The sequence below is a fragment of the Carassius gibelio genome, chromosome A11 (assembly GCF_023724105.1).
Source record: "Carassius gibelio isolate Cgi1373 ecotype wild population from Czech Republic chromosome A11, carGib1.2-hapl.c, whole genome shotgun sequence".
Taxonomy (NCBI): Eukaryota; Metazoa; Chordata; class Actinopteri; order Cypriniformes; family Cyprinidae; genus Carassius; species Carassius gibelio.
The window spans coordinates 11,449,232-11,471,102 of NC_068381.1; the positions used below are offsets into that span (position 1 = coordinate 11,449,232).

Genomic DNA, 21,871 nt, shown 5'->3' on the forward strand with positions numbered 1-21,871 from the left:
TTCTCTGAAAACCTGAGCTGTGTGAGTGGAACTGCACTTGACAACTAGATGTCTGTCACATCATAAAATGCAAGAGAGCTGGTCTATGCATGTATCAGATGTTACCGGTAAAGAATAAGTGCTTTGCACGTTCATACAGACAGTAAGTTGCTGTGTGAATGGGACATTTCGAGACTGTAAGTAAATGTGGTTGTCAATCCCAAAACCTGACAGTGTGAATGTAGCCTTATACTGAGGGATGAACTAAAGCCTTTCCCAGTGGTCAAAATATTCAGCCAGCAAGCAACCACGCAGAACACTGTAGTAACTGCATAGCAGCATGGTCAGAAACAGTCACCACCTATAAACCATCAATAGGATTATATCAACCACCAACTCATAAATACTAGGCACACCCTAGCAACCTCCTAGTAAAACTCTACTAAACTATATAGAAAAATACAGGGAACAGCGAGCAAATAGGGCTTGGCGATAATATGCTAATAATACAGTAATGTTCCTCAATAAAATGATAACAAGATCTCAATAATGTTTGATATAATGTTTATTCACCAAAAGCGGAATGAAACAGAGCTGCTCATTTGAACCGGGACACATGGACCATTTATCCGCTCGGCTCAAAGTTCAAACGGCAGCGCAGCACGATCTCACTAGAGCAGATGTGTTTACTTGCTGATAAGTCTCAGCAATGCAAACACATAACAGCGCTGTGAGATCCAGTGTGAAGCACTAGAATTCAGCAAAGAACACAAATTACTCTGTGATTTAAATGAGTTTATAGCTAGATGAAGCCAGAGATTGTCTACTATTGGAAGATGAGAGGGTCCGTATTACTTATGCTCCATTCATGGCATGTGATAATGGCGAGATGACAACGTGACGTTCGACTGACGTTCCAGCTGCTCATACACTTGGCCTTGGACTATCAATGCCTAAACATAGTGCCTAATGAATCTGAGGTGGTCAGGTGGTACAAGTTGTAGTTCTCAGAAAACTCCCAGTTCACAAGTTTTAATTACGAGTTCAATGAAGTCATGAATGCTTTTTACAGGTTGGTATCTCGTAACATTTACTATTTGAGAAAACATAACTATCAGCTTGATATCCAATCATATTACATCCTTGACGTCAATGAATTTCAGTCAAAGTTTGTATGAGACTCTTTTTTGACGGATACCTTAGGAATTAATGATTAATAGCCTACTGTAAGCTGTATCCCACCTGACTTCTCTTATAAAACAAAATTATTCTCTAAAAATAGTTCCATCCAAAACTATTGTTTAGTGTAAAACATGTTGAAGAATCATTAAATGATAAGCTGTTTCCTCTAAAAAGCTGTTCATCGTAGTGAAGCCTCTCTTCCATTGACATCCATTCAAACAGAAAGCAGGAGCGTTAGCATCAGCCGTTATGCTTTTTTGGCTAAAGGTTGCAGGCTTGTCTTACAGTGCTTTAATTATTAGATTATTAATGTAGACATTAATTTAAAGTTTTAACAGAGTAATGGAATATAATTACAGTATGTTTGTGATTTGTTATTAAGCTACATGATTTGTGAATTTATACTAAATGTATTTAGACTACTTTTTTTCATACTAATACATAGAAACCATATACAGTAGTTACATTTTTACCGTGGTATTTAGGTGGGGCATGTGTGGCTTTAGCTGTGGTTATCATAATGCTACTATGGAAGACCAGTAGTTAATTTTAATGAAACTCAAACAGTCAGTTTAAATTTCCCTAAAAACACAGATTTTACTGTTTTTGATAATGTTGTGAAATTGATTTTGAAACAATACAACTCATTAGAACATGCAGGAACCAAGAAAGTATTTTTTCTATTAATATAATAATTTTGTTAAGGAAAATTTTAAAGAATTCAAAAACTTGAAGTGTTTGTCATGTTCTGACCATAAAGAGAAGTTTAAACTCAGTCTGAATTCTACAACTTTTAATGGAGGCTACAGAGTACACCCTAGCAACCATCTATCAGCCACCAGAACACCATAACAACTGCATAGAAACCCTGCAAAACATTGTAGCTACTGCACAGCAAAAAAAAAAAAAAAAAAAAAAAACAGTCAGAAAACCCTAGCAAGTTGCCACCACCTAAAAGACTACATATGATAGAAAAATATAGGACTATATATGCAGGAAGAATCTTCTAAATGTTCTAAACTGTCATTTCAGAATTTCAGGAAAGTGCAGGTTTGTGTGACAAATGTGGAAAGTTCTGACAGAAAAGACAGACTAAGGACATGTCAAACCAAAAACAACCCACAAAAGCCAGGAGGAAGGTGGTCTGAATTTCTGCCCACGTTGACAACCAGACAACCAGTCAGTCACGCATTTGTACGCACAGCCTCTTGCTCACACTTCACTAGACCTCTTCCCTGGAGCTTACTAAAGGTTCTTCCTGCCTCCCTTGAAGCACAATCTTTACATGCTTTTTCAGTTGTACATCTATTGTCTGTTTGTCCCCCAAATATGGATTACTCTACTACCGGATCTTATTAGCCTTTATGGGTCAGAAGGCCACAGTAATAATGGCCCACACAGATGGGCAAAACAGTCCAAAGGTTTATAGAAGAAAATATGCAATGTCATCCTACTAAAGCTTGGCTGTGGACACACTAATGATTTAAATGAAACCAAACCTTGCACTAGAGGTGCAGATACATTCAGTGAAGGTAAGTCAGACAAGTGTGCAGATCTGTGTGGATCTTATGGTTGGCAGGAGCGATGGTTCAATGTTGCAGAATGACCTATTTATACCAGGAGAGAGGATGGAGAGAATGGATGCCGAGAGGAGGTGGCAGGGAGAGGAAAGGGAGGGTATAGAGAAAAGGGGGACCTTGGAGGAGCAGAATGAAAAGTAGTTTGGTGGGAAGAGAGAGAAAGATGGGGGAGGGATGAAGACGGTGGAAAAGCAATGGAGTGAAAGAAGCGTATATCCAGCCCTAAGGGGAACGATAAATCAATCCCGCCTCTTCCTGATTATAGCCGGAACTCTTCCTCCTCTGCCTCCTCCTCTTCCCACTCATTGCTGTCAAATATTACCTAAAGTATATCCAGAAATGATTTACACCAGCAAAAACCTGGAAAATGACACTGTTGAGACATTTAAGCATAAAAGTTAGTCTGAAGTGTTCTCTAATGTGGTTTCAAAGAAGATCTAGTTATATACATCCACTCTCCACCTGAGCAGAAGAGGCTCTCTGGATGTTTTACTGGAAGCTGCCAGATGCTGACCTACTCTACTGAAGGTGGGAAGAAGAGGAGAAGATCTGGGTCACGGTGCACTGAGGGTCTCATAGCGACAAATAAACACATTTTTGACAGCACTGGTTTTAAATGATGTGATTGTGAAGACTTAACTACATGAAAAAACAAAAAGACTTTTACTTAAAGGATGGTTGATTACTTAGGTTGTCTACTGAAAATAAATTAACAAATACAATGCTTTAAAGGTGATCAATTATAAAATATGGTTTTACCATCCTGGGAGTAGAGGATAAAATCCTTCCTGAATCAGTCAATTAGATCATGAAATTAAGTTTTTATTTAACAAGGATGCATAAGTTTGATAAAAAATGACAGTATTGTATATTACTAAAAAAAATATTTACATTTCAAATAAATTATTTTGAATTTTCTATTCATCAAAGACATCTGAAAAAAACATCATGGTCTCAAAAAAAAAAAAAAACTAAGCAGAACAACTTTTTCAAAATTGACAACAATAAGAAATGTTTCTTAATTATCAAATAAGCATTTTAGAATGATTTCTGAAGGACCAGCTTTGCCAACACTTATATTTAAATAGAAAACCACTAAATTATAATGGTATTTCACAATATCCCCCAACAAATACTTAAATCTAATCATCATCCCAGTGATGCTACCAAGAAAACTTTTCTGTTTTCCCTCTGTGCGAACGTCCAAAAAGAAATTTGTCTGAATGGGGTCAGGTGAACCTGAAACAAGCCAAATAATTCAAGACCCAAAGAATGGCCAGTTTTGAAACTGTAGTTATAATAGGGGTGTAACGATACGCGTATTCGTATTGAACCGTTCGGTACGACGCTTTCGGTTCGGTACGCGGTACGCATTATGTATACCGAACGGTTCGTTGGAGTAATTAATTATATTTGAAAAAAAAAAAAAAAGAGAGAGAGAGAAATATAATGATATGCGTTCAACAAGGTAGCCCAATAACCCAAACAACGTAACAGGCAACGCCCCTGACACTCCCGAAGAAGAAAAAAACACCATCTTATATGTTTATGTTAGGCTACTCAGCAGGCGCTCGCTCACTCAGTACGTGCTGAAGGCTCGTTGCAAAATAGCCAATGCGTTTAACAGACTAGAAATGAGAAGATCCTCCAATAACCAACAGGTCTGGTGTTTGGGTGCACTTTGGATTCCCTTTAAGCTATAATGGTGATGGCAAGAGAGTGGTGGATAAAAAAACAACGGTATGTCGCATCTGCAACATGACAGGGTACACCAGCGGGAATAAAAAAAAAAAAAAAAAAAAAAAAAAACACCAGCGGGAATATCTGGGATATATGCGTCAGTACTATCTGGGAAAAGACGAAAAAAAGGAGAAACATGCACGCAGCAAACTATCCCTGCAGCATTTAGAAACTATAGCTTACAGGGAATCCAACCCAAACACCAGACCTGTTGGTTATTTTAGGATCTTATATTTCTGGTCTGTTAAAGGCATTCGACATTTTGCAACGAGCCTTCAGCGCGTGCTGAGTGAGCGAGCGCCTTAGGGGCCGTTCACATATCGTGCCTAAAAACGCATGGAAAACGCTAAGCGCGTCTTTCTCCTCCTTTCCAAAGCGCTTGGGCAGAAGCGCTCATGAGGCGTCTGTCTTTGCTAAGCAACAATGACGTGCTCTCTCCATGTGACGCGGAAATTTCAGCGAAGGATAAATGGATTTGCAGCTCTAAAAATCGCTTGCAGTAGCTCTGCTACTAAATTTATTTCAAAATTGCAATCCATATACAACTATGATCAGCTGATCCTTCATCTTGGCTGAGCTCTCAACGTTGTTACGGGAAAGGATGAAGCTGATTGGTTAGTTCTTGTCACATGACCCGCGGTGCGCTTGCGGCATTCTGAAAAGTTGAGATGTTTTTACATTTTGCTGTATCTAAAACGTATCGAACCGAACCGAACCGAACCGTGACATCAGTGTATCGTATCGAACCGAACCGTGAATTTTGTGAACCGTTACACCCCTAAGTTATAATGTTGTACACCATTACATGCTCCGATATCTAAAGGGAGCTCGTTCACTATTTACCACATACTAACTTCATGGTTTTTATCAGTCTATTTCATGTCCAAAACATGCTGTGCCACATCTGAAATATTTAAGACCCCCTTCTTCTCCTATACCCTTAAAGACGACCACCCTCCTACATCCTCTGAGCACAGCTTTAGACTCTTCCATTCTAAAGTGAAATTGGATTCTGCCTAATCTCCGCCAGCACATTCAGTTTCCTCTCATTTCCTCCTGCACTGTTTAATTCAGTATTTAGCCATTCACAGAAAGGTCACATATTCGGATAAACAGACCAGTGGAAAACCTTCTTTGATGTGTTCTTGTATTGATTTTTTTATTTTATCTCATTCATTTTGTTTTAGTGGATTATAAAAATCTGTTTTGCCGTGTGGATGTCCAGTAACTCAATAAGGTGAGATGAGTTTGTGGCTCGGGAGAGACAACAGGAATGAATCCTACTACACACACACACACACACACACACACTCAAACTATACTGCAAAACACTGCCAATGACCCAGTAAACAATTCACTTTCTTTTTATCTTTTTATTTTCTTCCTGCCCACATCTGAACAAACTCTCCTGTTGTGGCCAGTGGTAGACGACCTGGTCGCTAGGGCTCCATAGCAACAGAATCGGGTGAGGGGTGTTTGTGTGTAAATGTCTTTGAGTCTAACGCTCATCGCAGAGGAGGTGTGGTCTACGCCCATTACCAAGCCAGCGTGTGTGTGTCCGTTGACAATGTGTTGTTTTGAAAGACAAGAAGGGATGGTACCAAACGTGAAACCTTTTTATTTACATTATCAGGTCTGTTAGGCACCTCGATGTTAAATCTGACCCAAGCGACAGGCTTTCAAAGGGACAAAAATGGAAAATAACAATAAAAATGGTGTAACCCGCACATATGTACTGTTGCTGGGATACAAAGTAATAAGGGGTCATTAGAGGTGCAGCAGCTGTATGTTACTGCACAGAACAGGTTTCTGGTAATAATAATTAAAAAAAATTATAATAAAAAAAAACCACTAGACGGTATGTTTATGAATGATTTCCCTTTTTAAGTACTTTAGGAACAGCTGCAGAGAATTCAAAACAGAGAGCCACTCACAAACTACCCTTTTACATTGTATTCTGTATGTTTTATACATATAGAGTGAGAGGTCACATACAGGCCAGGTATGAATATTTAATGCATGCTGATTCCTGTGAAGCTCATGAAGAATACACCTCTATTGACTGCAGAAGTACCCTAATAAATAATAGTAGATTAAAAGAAATGTCAGGTTTTGTTTTTTTGCCAGATGATGGACTGGCTATTGATCAGTGGTTGACCGATACTATTTTTTTTGACAGCCGATACCGATGCCGATATCTTGGAAAGCAGGGGGGCCGATTTATTTATTTATTTATTATTATTGATATTTAAGAAATTTGAAATAATTTGACAATGGATTAAAAAATAAGTATGTAAAATAAACATATTTAAGAAGACAAAGTATTTTTGACAAATAATTAAATATTTCATAAAAATATAATTAAATAGGAAGTAAACACTAATCAACAGAGCACTCAGTATTCTGGGATATTTGTGTGCATTGGGAATCGTATTTTTCAAATACAGCCAAGGTAACACAAATTTTACATACAGCACACAGAGAAGAAGACATGAATATGACAGTGGGCAAATGCATAAAGCTCTGTATAATTTTAAATCATGAGTTCTATAGTATATACTTCTATACTTATGACAGAAAAACAAGAGGGAGAGTTCTAAGGTGCAGCCTTTCTCAGCGCCGTCAAAATAAAAGTCTTGAACACATTAGCCAAGCAGAAAAACTTATAAGCAGAGGTGTAAAAAGTACTCAAAAATTTTACTCAAGTGAAAGTACAAGTACTTAGGGAAAATTTTACTCAATTAAAAGTAAAAGTATCTGGCTAGAATCTTACTTGAGTAAAAGTAAAAAAGTACTCCATTAAAATTGTACTTGAGTATTAAAGAAGTAAAAGTAAAAGCAAGAAAGAAAACTAGAGATTCTTGTTTAAGCTTTTAATCTCAAAAAACATTAAATGAAATGCATACAAGGTTTTATCCTGCTTTAGAACTGTTTGTATTTAATTATCAAACTATAAGACAGACAATCTAATGCCAGTACACGCTACTCAAAGTTGTAAAACCTCAGATTTAACTTCAGTAGAAGCTGATTCTCAAAATTGTTAGTGTCAAGCCTAGCTCTTTTGGGGCTGAAAAGCAATCCTGCAGTGCTGAAAAGCCTCTCACAGGCAGCCGATGCGGGAAGAGGTGTATTAGTCTTGATAGAGAGGCTGCAAATAGCAGGAAACGTGAGCAGAGACTCCCTGGTGTCTGAAACACAGGCCAGATATCCATCCAACTCTTTGCTGGCTTCATGTGTTGTCGGTTTCAAAGAAGCGAAAAAATCTTCATCATCAGATGAAGTGTTGGCCAATTCCTTCTTGTGGTCCAAAGGCTCCAGATGCACTCTGATGTAGTCCATGCCTACAAGCACAGTGAGCAGACACAAAGAAAAGTTTGGTTGAGGGGCTTCTGACTGGGAACAAATTTTATGGATTTTGTCATTAACTACATTTACGTGCAGTCATCTACATCTAAAATCATGCAAATCCCTTATTTTAGCATAAAATCTAACTGCATTTCCAAACCACATATGATACATATGAGTTTTGTTTCAAGAAACACTGAGGGATAACTACAACCTGCTGCAAGAATACTTTACATCAATATTCATATTGAGATCACAGCCAAAGATGGGATATAACATTCCTAAAAAGTGCAAAAATAAATAAATAAAAGAATAATTTTTGTATGGCTCAAAGGTTGCCCAGATTAGAATTCGTCAAGTGTATGTTGCTTGCATTCATTTACCTCGTTTTATGATGGTTTCATCATTTGTCCAAGAGGTCCGAAATTTAGGGAGAAGGATGGCAGCTGCTATGATCTCAGGATCTTCAAACATATGCTTGAATCGTGTTTGGATTCCTTGTTGTAGGGCATCCACAAGTGGGTCACAGTACCTGAGAGAATGGTGGAGTCGCTGAAGTTTCAAGCTTAACTGATGGACACTAGGCAGCAGCCACCCCAGCTGTGTATTCGTTTCCGCTTGCAAGATGTCGAGTACTTTTGCAACTGGACGCATTGTGTTGGCCCACTCTGTCAAGAACAGCATTTCTGCTGGATTAAACCTACAGGAGAAATCAGCATAATCAAAGAGTATTAAACAACAACAACCCACATTTGTTTACATCGATAGAGGGGAAAAACACTTACATTGGAACCTATAGAGAGGTGCATATATTCCGAAGTGCGCCTTCTCCTGCTTCTTTGCAAATTTGAAGAATTCTGTCAACAGCCATAAAAGTTGAATTCCACCGCGTTTGGTTTGGCCTTAAAAGCTGAAGCCGGCTTTCTGATTCAACAGCTTCAGCTGCTAGAGCCGATCGGCTGCTTTTATTCCATAAAGCTTGGCATTTGCCAAAGACAGATCTGTATAGTTTCTTGTAGTGTTCATTTGAGAGAGCTTTTTGGGCATCAACGCTTGAGACTAGGTTAAGTAAGTGACAGGCACACTTTTGATGTTTTGGTAGCTGGAATTCGAAGCCATCGTCTTGGTCCAGGACTCGTGAGGCATCTTGGAATTCCACACCATCACTTCCCTCACCACAGCCTTCAGAATCAGTGTCATCACTTTCACACCTTCTTGCCTCAGTCTCGATATCATTGTTTTCCACACCAAAAACTCTGAAAGCCTTCAGAAAGTTGGAACCACTGTCTGTGGTTGTGCAAACAACCTTGTCACGTATTTCATACTCTGAGTGGATATCATTCATGGCACTGGCCAGTACCTCAAAAGTATGAGAGCCCATTAATCTTTTGCAGGCAAGTGCAAAGGCGGAATGTCTTTCAAGACTTCCAGGGTTGATCCAGTGAGCAGTTACACCAATGAATGACTTTCTACGTGCAGTCCAACAATCCGTTGTGGTTGCAATCCATTCAACTTCACTCATGGCAGCAGTCACTTTCTGTTTCATGATCAGAGCAGCTTCAGCTATCTTGGAGCGTAAAGTAGGCCTTGTAATGACAGAAATGCCAGGCTGCAGTGTACTAATCAGCTCTTTAAATGATGGCAGATCAACAGTGCTGAAAGGATGAAGTCCTTGAATGATGTACCTTAATATAGCTTTGTTCACAGTGACTGGAGACACATGTTTGACTGGGAAAACTGAGTCAACTTTCAGTTGCTTACTGCTGGAAGCATGGGTGGAGGTCCCGATCTTTCTCTTCTGTGCTGTCAATTTAGAGTAGTTTTTGAGGTAATTTGGGTGCATTCTCTGTAAAAACAACAAATAAATATTTATATTGTATGCAATAAATGTAACAATTACACATACACTCTCTGATTACAGCATTAAAGGGTTAGTTCACCCAAAAATGAAAAGATGTCATTAATGACTCACCCTCATGTCGTTCCAAGCCCGTAACACCTCCGTTCATCTTCGGAACACAGTTTAAGATATTTTAGATTTAGTCCGAGAGCTTTCTGTCCCTCCACTGAAAATGTATGTACGGTATACTGTCCATGTCCAGAAAGGTAATAAAAACATCATCAAAGTAGTCCATGTGACATCAGTGGGTTAGGTAGAATTATTTGAAGCATCGAAAATACATTTTGGTCCAAAAATAACAAAACCTACGACTTTATTCAGCATAACGCGGATTGACAACAGACCCGGAAGAGAATACAATGCCGAATAAAGTCGTAGGTTTTGTTATTTTTGGACCAAAATGTATTCGATGCTTCAAAAAATTCTAACTAACCCACTGATGTCACATGGACTACTTTGATGATGTTTTTATTACCTTTCTGGACATGGACAGTATACCATACATACATTCTCAATGGAGGCACAGAAAGCTCTCGGACTAAATCTAAAATATCTTAAACTGTGTTCTGAAGATGAACGGAGGTCTTACGGGCTTGGAACGACATGAGGGCGAGTCATTAATGACATTATTTTCATTTTTGGGTGAACTAACCCTTTAATAAAACTGACATTTGCAGCCAATTGCACACTTTATAATGTTAAATACTTGTTGATTTTAGAAATACAGTAGCATTTAGTGACAATCAAACATTAATTTTATTTCTGATTATATTGACAAAAACACAGGACTGTAAGGCTGACATGACAGGGTGAATTGATTTCATTACATTAGTTTTGATGGTAACACTTTTACAATAAGGTTCGTTAGTTAACTACATTAGTTAACATGAACTAATAATGAACTGCACGTATACATGTTAATTTCAACATTTACTAATACTTTATATCTTGTTAACATTAGTTAATGCACTGTGAACTAACATGAACAAACAATGAACATCTGTATTTCTATTAACTAACGTTAACAAAGATTAACAGATACAGTAACAAATGTATTGCTCATGGTTATTTAATGTTAGTTAATACATGAACTAATCAACCTCATTGTAAAGTGTTACCGTTTTGACAATACAACATGTTTGGTAATTATTAAAAATAAAAATTTCTCGCTTGGTTTTCTTGTGTTTTGCATGAATTCAAACACAATGAGAGCACGGAATGATAATGATTATTCAAAGCTCCAATAGGCGCCAAATTTCCCGTGGACCTAACGTTACCATAGCAAATAATTTACAGACAATTACAAATGCATTTTAGCATTTTATTACGTGAGCCTTATATTGTCAATCGCATGCATTAGTGAAAATAGGCCTACTACACATATAAAAGGCGCGCCATCAACGTCAAAACATGCACACCCAAAAAAAAAAAAAAAAAAACTATCAGTAAAACAAAATACTTAATGTACTTACCTCAATATGCTTCCTTAGGTTTGATGGCGAACTTTTGAAGGCCGATATTTCTTTATTAAGCGGGAGACAGAGGACACATTTCATCTTGAATGAATCTTTATTTACACCACTAAAAGAAAAGAATTCGCGAAGATACGGCCACGGGTGCTCTTGATCCTGTGGCTGATTTTGGACTGTGCTGCTCGCAGCTGCTGATGAATCACATACTTCCTCCATTTTCTTCCACTGATTGACTGTTATAATTTCTCTAATTTCCAGGTCAAGGTGCTGTGCATTGTGGTAATAGATGTGACATGACGTCACTTCCAAAGGACCAATGAACATGTCTGACCAATTTCATATAATGTGAAAACGATTTTCATAGGCAGAATAAATAACATTTAAATTAAACTGGGCATCAGCGCAATTCAATTGGTTTGGTAATAGCAAGGGAAAATAGAATGAAGTGATCTCCAAAAAATAAGTACTTTTTGACTGTAAATAAAATTGTAAGGAGTAAAAAGTACTTTTTTTTCTAAAAAAATGTAATTAAGTAAAAGTAAAAGTATTGATTTTTAATTGTACTCAAGTAAAGTAAAAATCCCCAAAAATAATACTTAAGTACAGTAATCAAGTAAAATTACTCAAGTACTTTACACCTCTGCTTATAAGAACTGATATCTGTTATGATTTTTATGTGTTTTATGATACATGGTCGATATTTGACATTTTTAAAATATCGGCATCGGCCCAAGATGCTGATATTTGAAAAATCATAAAAATCATAAAAAATCTTCCTCTCTTATATGTAGATATTTTTTTATTCTGTAGTTTTGTGTTAACATCTGTAAAAAAAGACCAATAACACAGAAGGAAATCGTTTTTAAAAAATCTATTTCTTTATTTTCTTTGCACACTGTTAAAAATTGTTTTATATATATATATATATATATATATATATATATATTTTTTTTTTTTTTTTTATTTTTTTTTTATTGGCATCTCAGGTTCAACATTCTTGAAGTGATTTTTGGAGTGAAGATGGTTAGCAGGAGTGATGGTTTACAAAAATCACATCTGTGACTCATTTCCTGGATGGGTCCGTCTGCCTGGGGTTACTGTGGTGATTAAATACACTCTGGATCTCTTAATGGTCGTAGCTGTGCCATCCCACCTCCTGGGACACGGGTCCCCTGCCCCTCCCCATGTGTTTTGCTCCTCCTTCATTCGCCCTTTAATAAGGAGGGATTGGTGAATACTGTGAATATAGTCTCTAGAGACACCCGCTCATTGCTGAATGATAAGAAACGTGCGTTACTATGTGTGTGTACGCGTGTGTGTGAGTTTGATTCAATTTGTCTATGTGTGAATGATTGTGTGACAAATAAGGGGGGTCAGAGAGATAAGCTACTGACAAATCCAATAATTAAACCTCAGAAAAATATCCAGTGCACAATAATAACTACAAGAAATGGTCCTGGAGCTAATTTAAGAGGATGGGCTTTTTATTCTTTTGTTATTATTCTGGACATAAGCTGCCATTAAAGCTTTCGTAATAGAGAAAGCCAATCAACCAATGAGATGGCAAGTGAGAATATGTCCCTCCTCGTACATACAAAGAACAGACATCATGTCTTAACCTTAACGATTAATAGAAATGCAGCCAAAAGAGAGAACAGTGATCCAAAATTAGGGGTTAAGAAACCCCATTTCTGTTCTTGCTTCGTTAAACCAATAAAAGGTACATTCAAAATTAAAAATATACACAAATTATTTTCAAGTAATTAAATGTAATAATTTACTATAATAATAATAATAATAATAAAGGCATAATTATAACAGTACTACTAATAATAATAATAAAGGAATAATTATAAAAACAAATGGTATACAATAATAATATTATTAATAATAATGTATACATAAAATGTAAGTATGTTTTGTATAATAAATTATTACGTTTATTCAAATTACTTGAAAATAATGTGTATATTTTTTAATTTATTAACAAATTAAATAATTGTAACAAATGTAACTTTGTAACAAATGTGACAATTTGAACAAATGTAAAATTGTTAACTATTAATTACAAATGTAATTAACATTTGTAAATAATTTGGGCTTTCAAAAGAGTAAAATAATCTTAACAATATGTTAAACAATTTAACAACAACAACAAGGTTAAAATGAGCCCAGGTTTGGTGTCAATGGAGAGGTACTGGAAAAAGGTACGGGATTTTGTGGTACAAAGAGAGAGAGAGAGAGAGAGAGAGAGAGAGAGAGAGAGAGAGAGAGAGTCCCCCAAAAATATTGCTAATTACTTTGTGCTCTGCCTCGGAGGATCCAAAGGGTTCATGAGCTGTTTTTCAAGCCCCTGAAGCAGAGAGAGGATCAGCTTTGTGGGAGACCATCTCTGTCCTTAAACCATTCTGATTGAACACATTCCAAATGCCACAGGGTCAATGCAGTTGGTGCATTCAGGCACTGAAGATAATATATGCGCATGCTATTTACAGTGCTTTCTTAATTCTGTAGTTTATGTAAAAACCTAAAGCCTCAAGTTCCACCCTTCTGTCAGATCTAAAGACACCAGCAAATCGCAGTGGACTGACGTCTGATGAATCAGACTCATGTGTATTCCACGTCAGCCTCTGTTGAACTTCATGTTTGCTTCAGCTCGTACAGTTGCCCTCAGGCGCTGTGATTGTGCACATGAGGCAATACGAGGTCATAATTCAGGTCAATGCTTTTTAGAGACATATAAATCATATGTCTGAATTTATTCCTCACATTTATTGGTGGATTTTAGGCATGTAATACAGCCTATCCCTTTCAGTGTGTGGATTATTTCTGCATGCTACTAACACATTTCTGTCATCGCCTGTTATTCAACATCCATAAAATATGCTCTGACACCTTCGAGCTCCAATAGTGGCTACAAATGGATCAAAAATGTATGAAAAAGGAAATATACTTAAGGTTTTTCATGGTTTGCTAATACGGCAGAATTTTCCTCTAATCCTTCAGCCGAGTTTCTTCAGATTAGTCTTTGTCTTCTGGTGGTCTTGGCAAAACAGGAACATATATACGTTTCTGTGTTCCTCAATATGTTACTGAGTAAACCAGGGCAATGTGCACAATATAAAATTACATCACATTACAGTAGTTACTCTTTCAGTCACACTTTCAGCAGGAAAAATCACGCAATTCAAGCACAATGCTCAAGGGGTCCCAACAACTGTTTCCCCATCTGGGATTCAAACATCTGGCTCCATATTCTTTTCAAAATGTCAGTTCTTACAGTATGATCTCACTGTAGCCGACCTGTAAGACTATTATGCTAAATAATAAAACAAGCAAAGGTCTTGAAGTGCTGAGATAACAGCTGTGATTATTCTGCATGTGATGCTAATTTTGCAGAGTTTGCCACAATAGACTATTTAGATTTCACTCAGCACCACACTGGCGGCAGAATCGCTTAGCTGGTGCCGAAACGAACACAAGGGAAATGATTAGTACTCCAGCAGAGCATTGCCAGTGTCACCAGTGTAAAATCTCTCATTATGGAAAGCAGAAGGCTTTTTAAAGGACACTGACCTGGACTAATTGGAGACGCTTTGGAACAATCCATCTATGTCTAGCCCAATCTCAGGACGTAAACGAGCAGTACCAGACCACTTTTTCTTCTATAACAGAGCATTTATCCACTCTAAAAGGCAGCATAAATTACATGAAAGTACATTACTGAAGCTAGACAGTGATTTTACAAAGTAAATAATTCATTATTTTTGAGCAATCAGTGCACATTTTATTGGTAGATCATCAGGCATTATATTAGTTCAGTGAGGAGGAGACCAGGACTATGTATACTAAGCACTAAGCTTACTATTTCTGCAGTATACAGCATACATACATATTAAAATAATTTAAAAAAATAAGTAAAAATATATTATATATCTGAATCTGATTCTCAGGTGTGTTGGGTTAAGAATGAATCTTGTAGGAAATATTCACCCCACACAAAAGGATGAGCTTTCCAACCCACCATACACAGAAGAGCACAAATCAACACAATCAGCCCCTTGTACTGCATGTCCGGTTGTATGGCTGATTCAAAAGAGCTGATATTACGCAACGTTATAATGTCATTGTCACAAACCTGACATGTTTTTGCCTTTTTCAGGTGCATTCATCTAGAACTTCACTTTACATGTATCTGGTTCTGGTTTAGGCCACTAACAATATTTACATTAAGGCGTGACAGAGGTTCTTTTGTAAAATGACACTGGCCTATTTATTCCCATGTATGTTGCAGAGACACACATGGCAGAACAAATACTGACTTGTCACTATCAACTTTGATGGAAAACATCAAAGTCTGGACAGCAAACAGCCTTTTTCTAACTTCATATGACTGCTATGATGTAAATATCCCAATCCCAAGAGTTTGGAGGCATGACTACATCTATACAAACAGTATAGCCTGAATTTCTTTGTAAATTGTTATCGCTATTCTATTAATTTATTTATATAAACAGTTATTTTTATTTTATTTTTTTGCGCTGAATTGAATCCGTCCTTCAATTTGAAGTTTTATGAAAATATATTTTACCTAGATATTTAAAAAGACAATAACTCAAACTGCTCCCTTTATAGTGAACATTAAATACAGTAATTGTTCATTATACTTTAAACTTTGTAAAAGTGCATAAATGACAAATTATTGTGTAAACAGAATCCAGGCAGATGAAGAGAAAGGGGAAAATATTGAGAAGAGATGTTGAGAATGAGAGCACATATAAAAGAACTAAAAAAAGGAGAAACACTCTAAACACACTTTAATTAGTAAAGGCTAATTACGGTTTAATTGCCTGCTGAAATAAATAGCGAGTAAAAGGTCTTGTTGAATAGTAACAATCTCTCAGTTGGCCCTATAGCTACACTGAGACAGACAGAAACACAACACTGCAGAGTATAAATCCACACAGATCACACAATGACAGCTCAGAGAGTGTCTGAGGTTGTCAAGTGCAGTTGGCTTGTGTTGGTGTATGTGCTTCAGTAAACGAGTGTTTTCTTTTGAATGTGATTCACATGCTTCATACATCCTTAGCTAAACACTTAATGCAACTGACTGACAGCTCTAGTTTAATTTTAGGGTAAAACTAAGACTACTCCTCAGTCTGACATGAGCTGAGATGACATTCAGTGATGTGGTGGCTGCAAGACATGCAGACAGACAGAACACTTTAGAATATGAGGGCAATGCAACAGAGTTCACAAAGGTCATGGCCAGAGCTAGTTAAGTTTTCAAGACCCCGATCATGCAACATGTAGCCCAGCGTACAATTCAAAGATCAATATGTTCTCATCTGCAGCCAGCCACTCATCAATAAGTGTCTGAATGATTAGAAAAAAAAAAAATTAACTCATGAAATCATATGCAATATGCTTTTTACATCTATTATTTGGCCAAAAATAATTTTTTCAACATTCTGACTACAAGTGGACACTCATTAAAAAACAAAGTCTCAAAGGCCCTCTGTTAGAATAGTGTGTAGCTACCATGACCAACCAAAATCACAGCTCAAACGCACACAATTAGAGATACAATAGCAATAAATGCAATCTTGCAAATATTTTATGTAATCTTTCAAATATTTATTTAATGTCACTCTTTAATGTCAAATATCTCAATTAATTTCTGAAAGATTTAATTTGAAAATAAAAAGGTAATACAGTACATTTCATGCTTTTCTATTTATTTAAATACATTTTAATGTCTATTTAAAGCTTAATATAACTAACTTAACAGAATAAGCCACAAGTCTAAATGTGTCAGACCAACAAAGCCCAATCTAATGCAGTCAGCATGAGAAAAGACACATGCTGGCAGCCCTCTCTCTCCTTCCAGAAACAAAAAAGGCAATTATCAGCCCGCTGTAGTCTGCTTTTGAATCTAGGCAGAGACACACCAATGAAATAAGAAAACAAACTAAATTTACCTCTCAGGCAAGAAGGTCTCTGTATCTGGTAAGAGTGAGCTGGCTTGTCATCTCTATTAGAGTAGATTCCTCTGTCATTTGTGCCGGCTGCTTGCTTGGTTTAAAATCCTTTGACTAGAGGAGTAGGTCACTGTGGCTTACAGTCTGTGCCATCAAGAAGCAGAGCATGTGTGTAATTCCTTAATGACGTGTCTTCTGAGGGCTGTTATGCCTCTGTGCATCCTTACCTCAAGCCTTTACTAACTGTCTCTGATGCTCCCTCTCTCTTTCTGCCTCCCTCACACACAGCAAACACAGATTGCCCGTCTGCCACCTCCTACTTCGACGTCTCCCCGCCTTCCTAATGAATAATTAATCACAGTGTGGGTTGACCCCCTCCCCCCCTTTGAAAAAGATCCACACACACGTGCTCCACACAATAAGAAATGCATACACACATCAAGGAAAAAATCCTCCCCCTCTGTCAGCTGGTGGAAATTAAGCGTTTCTCAGGCTGGGCTAGAAGACTCACCCCTCCTCGAGGCTTTCCCTCTGAGCTTGACCTCTCTATTATGACCCTTGTCTCAACCTTGTGTATGTCTGGACTCCTTTTCACTCCCTGTTTGCCCTCCTATCACCTACTGACAAATCAATATGTTGTCAACAACATGCAAATGCTCACTGTATATAATTAAAGGAGCCTAGTTTAGACAGTGATCGATAGATGCCAGTGCCAGAGAATTTGAGTTACATGATAAAGATATTTAACCTCTTGCTTCCAGTCAAAAAAAGGTTAATTAGTTCATTAAAGCAATAGTAATGAATTCTACCTTTATTTAAGATAATAATTCCTCAGCACGTTTATATATCGCAGAATGGGACATACTAGCAAGGACAAACACATTCAAAGCAAGATGCCAAATTACTATCACTTACCATAAACCATCTAAAAGCCAAGGACTGCAGGTGACTTACAACTTAACTCTAAGCAGGACCCTTGATCCAGTGTCTCCAAGGTGGATTTGCAATTTTAAGGTATTTAGTTTTCCAAGGTAAACACATTCAATTATGAAAAGTGGTCTCCTCCGTGACTGCATATCAACAGGAGTTCAACAGCAAGCATGCAAAGATAACAGCTCAAACACTAATTTCAATGCAAAGTGAGATGAAACACTGAAACAACTTCTTTATTCCCCAATTTGCTACACAAATCAAGGAATGTCAAGATTTAACAGTGTTTGTTGTTGTAGCATATTTGCTTGTGACCTCAAACATACACAGTCCAAGTGCAGTGAAGGGCAGAATGGGTTTCCCTTATTATGAGACATTTTTCACATATTTTCCTTTCCACTGACGTCTTTTGTGGGGGCTCCTGTGTTGGCAGATGCAAAACAGAGGGAGTAAGCCTAAATAAAAGGTTTGTTTCAGTTCTTCATAATTGGCACAGAAGATCAACAGTAAATGCTCTGGGGAAGCAGTGAGAAAGAAAAAAGACATAGGAAGACATAAAATGTAACAATTCTTTCAAAAACTTTTCACATACTCTAAAGATTCAGTAATGGCACTGTGGTGCTGCAGTGCAGTAGTGAGGAATGCATGTTTGAGAAACATTAACACAATGCAAATCAATTAGTTATGGTATTTTTTTGAAAACACAACCAGTACTGAATAAGGCTGAATATGTTTTCTTCACCTGACTAGTTTATTTCACAACTGGAAAGTGTCTGATTAATAGGGAACTAACAGGATAAAGTGAATATCATTTGACTGATAATATGACATGGCTGAAAATTGCGATTACAGTTTATGTTTTAAAGCTGTACCTAGAAACCACATATAACATCTTTACCATTGAATTTTGGTTTTAACTGTGGTTATTAGGGCTGTGTATCACCAGCAAAGTCACAGTACTAAACATATCATGATACATATCCCACGATACGATACATATCACGATTCATGGCTGTACTGAATTTTACTTCAGTAGAATTTAGTAATGCAGCTGTTTATAAAACACTGCATACTTTAGGGCCAGTGCTAACTATAAGCAGTTGACCTCTGCAATATGAAATGCCTCCATAACTGTACCACAGTACAATATAGGTAATGGCATATGTTTAATGTTTACATTGGGCACTCCCCACCAGGTACGACATTCTGATTGTTTGCATATTGTTTTTAAGCCCATAAATAATAATTTGCTCATTCTAATACATTTATATTGTAATGTACTCATATTATCATTGCACAAATTAATGCACTCTCTACTTTTTAAAAATATAATGAAAAGAAGAGTTCTAAACTAATGCGCTGTCTTCTGTATCTCATGCACACATGAAAGGGGATAAATTTCTTTATATCAGGCAATCCCAGTTTTGTTCCTTTGCGGCCAGATTAAATCTTGTTGTAGGCTATATATTAAGCTCTATTTATTATTTTTTTAGAAACCTTGCACTTTTCTACTCAATTTTAAATGGTGTTCTTGTAATCCAATTAAGCACTGTCCACTGCTGTGCACGTGCCACAATATCGATACAGGGCCAGCTGTAACGATATTCATATTGTCAAATCTCCAGTGTTTGGAATAACGCTGTTTAAAAGAACGGCGTTAGGTAACGATGTTATTTTTTTCAGTAACGGGGTAATCTAACTAATTACTTTTCCCGTCGTTATAACGCCATTAACACTACTGGACGTTAAATGTGGTGCGTTACTATGCATTGATTTAATAAACTATGTAATCCGAACGCACCCCTGTCTCGCACAGCGAGTGAGGAGGTGGGTTAATATAGAGATAAACGATTATGATTGGCTAAGGCAGAGTCATGTGTTTCATGGTAGCCATTCAGAGCCAGTGTTTTTACACCAGTGGCGCCAAACACACACATACACGCGAACGCGCGCGCACCCATGCACGCAACAGCTACACGAAGATTCGCAGCAGCAGCAGAGATGGCGAGTCAGGAGCAATCCGATGAAAAGTTGGCATTTTCAAGGTGGCGATATAAGCACTACTTTGAATTCATTGTGGTCAAAGGCAAGAACGTGCATGTAATGTGTAAGTGTAATGTGATACACACGCATCTACAAAGCTAGTGGCTTTAGTAGTTATGTACAAACACCTGTCTGTTCTACTCATTTTAACTGACTTGTGAAAACTGCAAAAAAAAAAAACAAAAAAAAAACTTGACATATAGCAATTTTTTTTTTTTTTTTTACAGTAACGCAAATAGTTACTTTCCCTGGTAACGAGTTACTTTTATTATAGAGTAATTCAGTTACTAATTCAGTTACTTTTTGGAACAAGTAGTGAGTAACTATAACTAATTACTTTTTTAAAGTGACGTTCCCAACAGTGCAAATCTCTGTGATGATACATCGTCATATCGATATTTTGAACACAGCCCTAGTGGTTATCATGATCTAAATGTTTGCTATTGTGGAAGACCAATTATTAATTTTAATAAAACTCAAACGGTCAGAATAATTGTATTTCACCATATAAAAATGAGGTTGTTACCATTTTTAAAGATGTTATAGCCAGGCAACACAAACCAGTTTCATGATTTCATGAAACAATATCAATCATTAGAACATGCAATTTATTTTTCTATTAAGATATTTATTTCGTTAAGAAAAAATGGCTGAAAAAGTGTAAAGAATTCAGAAAACACAGTCATGTTCTGATTATGGGTGATAAAAAAAAATAAAACACATACAGCAAATGGACATTCACCCCATAATCGATTTTCAGTAAAGTGACACCAAGAGATTTTCATTCAGTGACAAGTTCTGAGGTAAAGAAACCTGTATTCAAGTCATGCAGACATTAAAAGGCTATGAGCAAAGACATTCCTGCTGTGTTGCCATGCCAGAGCATACAACCACAAAGGGCCTGTCTTTCAATTGCATCAGGTGTAACGCTAACTGGATTGTTTAAATATTTAAACCAGCTTGAGGGACACAAAGGCAGAGGGATAGGGAGGGGCACGGGTTAAAAAATGTGCAAGAGCAGCAGAGGGGGCAGAAGAAGAGAGAGAGATGACAGGAGAAGAAAAGACAGAAGAATATGGATGTTCTGAGAAAGATAGAAAGGCTCTTGTTGTTTGTGGTCCTCCAGGACAGGACATGAGTAAAACAAAGAGAACCAACAGTGGAGCATCATGGCTGTTTGAGCAAAGTAAGACCTCCTTTGTCTGTGTCGGGGGAAATAAGCGATTTTTTTGTTTTTGTTTTTCTTCTTTCTCAGCAATCAACGGGGCGGCTCATTACGGACTAACGAGAGGGCTGAAGAGCACACTTGGGAAGACTGGGAGCTGCCAAGTTTATGAGAGAGGCCATATACAAAAGCTGTCAGTAATGAGTTGAAATGAGTCCATGTGAGTCCCACTGGAGTGAATCCCACTCTGGCATGATTGGTCATGTAAACCAGCAGCTTTCGAGCACTTGTTCGTGGAACGGGGATAAAACTGTGTGTATGGCCAGATCAACATAATGGCAGTGTCACTCGCATTTATTCTAATGACAGTAAAATAAACAGTTCGTGATGAAACAGTTCATGCGCTACTGTTTGGGATCAGTAAGGTTTCTCTTATGCTCACTAAGGCTGCATTTTTTGATGAAAAATACTGCAATAAAAGTTTAAATATTATTACAATTTAAATTTTTTTTTTTTTTTTTAAGAAATAAACGGTTCTCAGACTGACATTT

At 37.2% G+C, this 21,871-nt stretch overlaps 3 protein-coding genes across 20 annotated transcripts in view; all 3 read right to left on the reverse strand.

Moving 5' to 3' along the window:
* nfasca (neurofascin homolog (chicken) a) overlaps window positions 1–21,871 on the reverse strand; it is an 87,193-nt gene that overhangs the window by 47,620 nt on the left and 17,702 nt on the right. For 16 of the 18 annotated variants that reach the window (XM_052609782.1, XM_052609798.1, XM_052609790.1 and 13 more), the window contains exon 1: window positions 17,183–17,446. The exons of the other annotated variants lie outside the window; for them this stretch is intronic. The gene's annotated coding sequence lies outside the window, so the exon portion shown is untranslated. Of the gene's footprint in view, window positions 1–17,182; window positions 17,447–21,871 lie in introns of those variants that run through there. 18 annotated transcript variants of the gene reach the window in all.
* Window positions 7,340–8,598, reverse strand: LOC128022352 (uncharacterized). The gene is made up of 2 exons (XM_052609799.1): window positions 8,210–8,598; window positions 7,340–7,822 (listed from the first exon to the last, which is right to left on the reverse strand). The coding sequence occupies exons 1-2, from the start codon at window positions 8,508–8,510 to the stop codon at window positions 7,464–7,466; spliced, it is 660 nt and encodes a 219-aa protein (XP_052465759.1). The 5' UTR covers window positions 8,511–8,598; the 3' UTR covers window positions 7,340–7,463.
* Window positions 8,620–11,490, reverse strand: LOC128022828 (E3 SUMO-protein ligase ZBED1-like). Its single transcript, XM_052610607.1, has 2 exons — window positions 11,199–11,490; window positions 8,620–9,672 (listed from the first exon to the last, which is right to left on the reverse strand). The coding sequence occupies exons 1-2, from the start codon at window positions 11,412–11,414 to the stop codon at window positions 8,620–8,622; spliced, it is 1,269 nt and encodes a 422-aa protein (XP_052466567.1). The 5' UTR covers window positions 11,415–11,490.

Coding starts and splice junctions, on each gene's coding strand:
- LOC128022828 (XM_052610607.1), bottom strand. CDS start 11,414: ATGGAGGAAGTATGTGATTCATCAGCAGCTGCGAGCAGCACAGTCCAA. Junction 9,673..11,198: donor ACCTAAGGAAGCATATTGAG/GTAAGTACATTA, acceptor TTGTTTTTACAG/AGAATGCACCCAAATTACCT.
- LOC128022352 (XM_052609799.1), bottom strand. CDS start 8,510: ATGCTGTTCTTGACAGAGTGGGCCAACACAATGCGTCCAGTTGCAAAA. Junction 7,823..8,209: donor TGAAACCATCATAAAACGAG/GTAAATGAATGC, acceptor CTGTGCTTGTAG/GCATGGACTACATCAGAGTG.